The 1,855-nt window shown below is 40.8% G+C and overlaps 1 protein-coding gene across 1 annotated transcript; it reads left to right on the top strand.

Annotated features, from left to right (window-relative positions):
- Nucleotides 1–410: 410 nt before the first annotated feature.
- Nucleotides 411–1,470, top strand: LOC136532703 (uncharacterized; the record flags this gene model as incomplete). The annotated part of the gene is made up of 1 exon (XM_066525297.1): nucleotides 411–1,470. A coding segment is annotated over exon 1 (1,060 nt), but the record flags the coding sequence as incomplete, so codon positions are not given.
- Between the last annotated feature and the right edge of the window lie 385 nt (nucleotides 1,471–1,855).

Raw genomic sequence — 1,855 nt, 5'->3', positions numbered from 1 at the left:
GGACTACAGCTAAACAAAGGCATGCAAATTATTTATTCAAGGCTACTGCAGCAAGCAATACAAAGGCAAAGCCGAAGGTTAACAAGTCAATTGTTGATATGCTTCAAAAAACACCTAAAGAACTTGTTGATGAAAGGCGTAAAGGATGTTCTCAGCCAACAATTCTAGCCAAGATAAGGACCAAAGAGGAGAAGCACTATGTGGATCAGCAGTGGGCCTTATGGTTCTATGAGTATGGTGTGCCATTTAATGTAGCAGTAGCAAGACAGTTTGAGATTGCAGTTGAGGCAACTGCACAATTTGGTTCAGGTTACAAGCCTCCTACTCCCTATATGTTAGGTGAACCATTGCTTAAGGATGTTGTGAAATTGACCAGTTCTATGAGGGAGGAACATGAGCAGGCCTAGAAGATGTATGGCTGCACACTTATGTCAGACAGCTGGACTGATAAGAGAGGCCGCCATTTGATCAACTTCCTTGTGAACAGCCCTGCAGGGACTTATTTCTTGGAGTCTGTTGATGCATCAAGTGAGGTACATGATGCATTTATGCTTGCTGATTTATTGGAGGCAAAGATTGAGGAGATTAGGGAAGACAAGGTGGTTCAAGTTATCACTGATAATGGGGCTAATTACAAGGCAGCTGGTAGAATTCTAATGGAAAGGATTTCTACGCTGTATTGGAGCCCATGTGCTGCACACTGCTTGGATCTTATGCTGGAAGAGATAGGGAACTTGAAGGAATTTAAGAAGCCCATTGCAAGAGCCAAATGTGTCACAACTTTCATCTATAGGCATGGGAGAATTCTTAGTTTGATGAGAGAAAAGACAGGGGCTGATCTTGTGAGACCTGCAGCCACTCGATTTGCCACCTCTTTCCTCACTTTAAAAAGTTTGCACAAGCACAGAGATGCTTTGAAGGCTTTATTTGTTAGTGAAGAATGGTTGGGGAACAAATTGGCAAAAACTGCAGCCGATCAAGAAGTGCACAACACTGTGCTCTCTATGGAATTTTGGAATTCAGTTGAAGATTGCCTTAGAGCTTCAGCACCTCTGCTTATTGTTCTTAGGGTGGTTGATGGTGATGAGAGGGCTGCAATGCCAGAGGTTGCAGCACTAATGAATCATGCAAAAGAGAAGATCAAGCTCAGCTTTGCTACTGAAAACAAGAAAACCTTGCTCAAGAATATCATTAAGATCATTGAGAAGCGTTGGATCACACAAATGGACCATCCTTTGTATGGGGTTGCATTGTATTTGAACCCAGGAAGACTGCATTCTCTCATACAAGATAATGATGATGCAACTGTTGGGCAGTTAAGAGGCTGTTTTCTTGATGTGCTTGGAAGAATGGTGGAGGATGAAGAAATTAGAAGCAAGATTGATGCTCAATCCTTGGACTATGAAGGCCTTAGAGGAGATGCATTCTCAAACAAAATGGCCAAGCAAAACCTACAGAATTTGAACCCTCGTACGTGCTGTTTTTCTTATAATTTCAGTAAGTTTTAGTATGTGCAATTTAATTCCAGCAAGTAGCCAAGTATATTTCATCTCAAAATGCTAATATATGTTTGTATTTGGCAATATAGTTGATTGATGGCGTTCATATGGTGGTCGTGCTATTGAGCTTCAAAGGTTTGCTAGACACATTGTTAGTCTTTGTGCTTCATCCTCTGGTTGTGAGAGAAACTGGAGTACATTTGAGTTTGTGAGTATTGCCAACTTCACTAGTCACTGTTTTCTTCTAATTGATTTGTGCTCAGCTAGCCAATTAATGACACATTTATTTGTTGTTTTCCCATTCTTCTTTTGTAGATGCATACAAAGAAAAGAAATAGGTTGTTGCATAAGCGATT

This window comes from Miscanthus floridulus, unplaced genomic scaffold (assembly GCF_019320115.1).
Source record: "Miscanthus floridulus cultivar M001 unplaced genomic scaffold, ASM1932011v1 fs_68_1_2, whole genome shotgun sequence".
In the NCBI taxonomy this organism is placed as follows: Eukaryota; Viridiplantae; Streptophyta; class Magnoliopsida; order Poales; family Poaceae; genus Miscanthus; species Miscanthus floridulus.
Note: the sequence above shows the minus strand (reverse complement) of the source record. Positions and strands in the feature narration are given on the sequence as shown.